At 50.7% G+C, this 1,868-nt stretch overlaps 1 protein-coding gene across 1 annotated transcript in view; it reads right to left on the reverse strand.

Moving 5' to 3' along the window:
* Nucleotides 1–1,868, reverse strand: part of FAM107A (family with sequence similarity 107 member A) — a 58,417-nt gene that overhangs the window by 21,763 nt on the left and 34,786 nt on the right. The window contains exon 2 of the mRNA XM_008049928.2: nt 1,657–1,720. Within this exon, the coding sequence (XP_008048119.1) occupies nt 1,657–1,720 (64 nt within the window). The remainder of the gene's footprint in view (nt 1–1,656; nt 1,721–1,868) is intronic.

The raw sequence follows: 1,868 nt of genomic DNA on the forward strand, positions 1-1,868 counted from the left end.
GTGGGGCGTCTGGCGGGAGGACTCCGAGCCCCGGGTCCCTGGGCCAAGGCCCGAACGCAGTGGCCTGACCTCCATCTCGGTCTGTCACTTGCTTTTCTCCATTCTCTAGCCCTGGAATGTTACCGGCAGGTGTGGGGTTCTGAAGTGCCATACCTCGGATCAGGTCCCAGCGCCACCAATCGATAGCTGTGTGACCCCACGACTTAGTTACCTGGCCTTGCAGAGCTCAGTTTCCTCATCTGTAAAATGGGGACTACCGTGGTACTTTTCTCACAGGGTTATGAGCTTAACCAGCACTCTCGCTCTCTCTCTCTCTCTCTCTCTCTCTGTGTGTGTGTGTTTGGTTTAGAACAGTGGTTGGCACAGAACAAGCACTATATACTGCTCCCCTAAAAAAAGTCCCCAGCACCATGGGGTGGGTGGCACTGAGAGACAGGGGACTTTGCTGGGGAAGAAGGTGGAGGGTTAGAGGCTTGTGGAACCCCACAAGATCGATTTCTCTGTGTGGGAATCAGAGATGGGAGGCGCAAGGTCAACCAGGTGGTTTTGGAAGATACAAGAAGCTGAGTTTTGATGACCTATTCTGTTGGTCTCATGCTAAGCTTCTTCTAAAACAGAAACTAATGTTTATGGAGTGCTTTATGTTCTGTTTCATTCAATCTTCATCACCCTATGAAGTAGGGCCTTTTAGCATTCGACTTCACAGAGGAGAGGATACTGAGGCTCAAAGGGGTTAAGCAGCTTTTCTGAAGGCACACAGTGTGGAACTGGGATATGAACTCAGGTGGCCCAACCCCAGACATCAGCCCCTCTGCCCTGCTGCCTCTTTATTATCTCACTCTTCACAGCAGCCCAGAAGGGTAGGTGTGACCCTTAGTTTAGAGATGAGGTAATTGGGATTCAGGGAGGTGATGTGGCTTTCCAATCAGGTCTCAGCTCCCGAAACTCGAAACATGGGCCCCTGAAATCTAGAGACCCCTGGATGGCCTCTGTTCAAGGTTGTGCCTGAGTGGGCCAGGGACTCCAGTTAGACTGTTGGGGTCTCAGCCACACAGTACCCCCTCCCTCCCTTTGCCTCCTCTGTCCTCTCCAGCGTTGGTGCCTCCTGGGCCAACTGCTGGCCAAGCGTTCCCTTGGCCACTGCTCAGGCCCAGCTTTCGCTGTGACCAGGAAGTCCCTGCACTCCTCTGCTCCTCAGACACTACCCAGGGTCCCGAAGTGACACTTGATCTTTGGGGGCCTCACCGATTGGCCAGACTGATTGTGCCTCTGGTCAACAACCCGCCATCAGGAGTGCCAGGCATGATACCAGACATTTGGCATTCACTATCTTGTATCCTTTCTTCAGAGGATGAAATTATATCCAATTTACAGTTCCTCTCATCATTTAATCCACTCAATAGCTCTTTGATCAAGCTATGGCGGTGCCCGTTTTAGAGTTGAGGAAAATAAGGCTCAAGTGACCTGCCCAAGATCACATAACTACTTAGCAGTGGAGCCGGAATTTGAACCCAGATGGTGCCAAAACTTTTGCTGCAAGGAGGAAACCAAACCAGTTGTGCAGCCAAGTGGGATTCAATAAAACGGTGGCTAAGGGGTGTGCTTCATGGAGCTTGCCAGAGGGAACTCTGGGAATTCTGGATGGGTCTGACTTACCTGAGCCATTTAGTTTCTGCTTCTCATTTTCACTATGAAATCTGGCCTGTGGAGAGTATTTTTTCTGTAAACAGAAAGAAAGCAGGTGGAGGTGAGGACCCTCTGTTTCTTGGCTGGGAGAGGGGTGATAAGATATTCATAATGTCCCTCAGTCTTTTTTTTTTTTTTTGAGTTGGAGTCTCACTCTTTCACCCAGACTGGAGTGCAGTGGC

Source organism: Carlito syrichta, unplaced genomic scaffold, assembly GCF_000164805.1.
Source record: "Carlito syrichta isolate Samal-C Ts95f unplaced genomic scaffold, Tarsius_syrichta-2.0.1 Scaffold140504, whole genome shotgun sequence".
Classification (NCBI taxonomy): domain Eukaryota; kingdom Metazoa; phylum Chordata; class Mammalia; order Primates; family Tarsiidae; genus Carlito; species Carlito syrichta.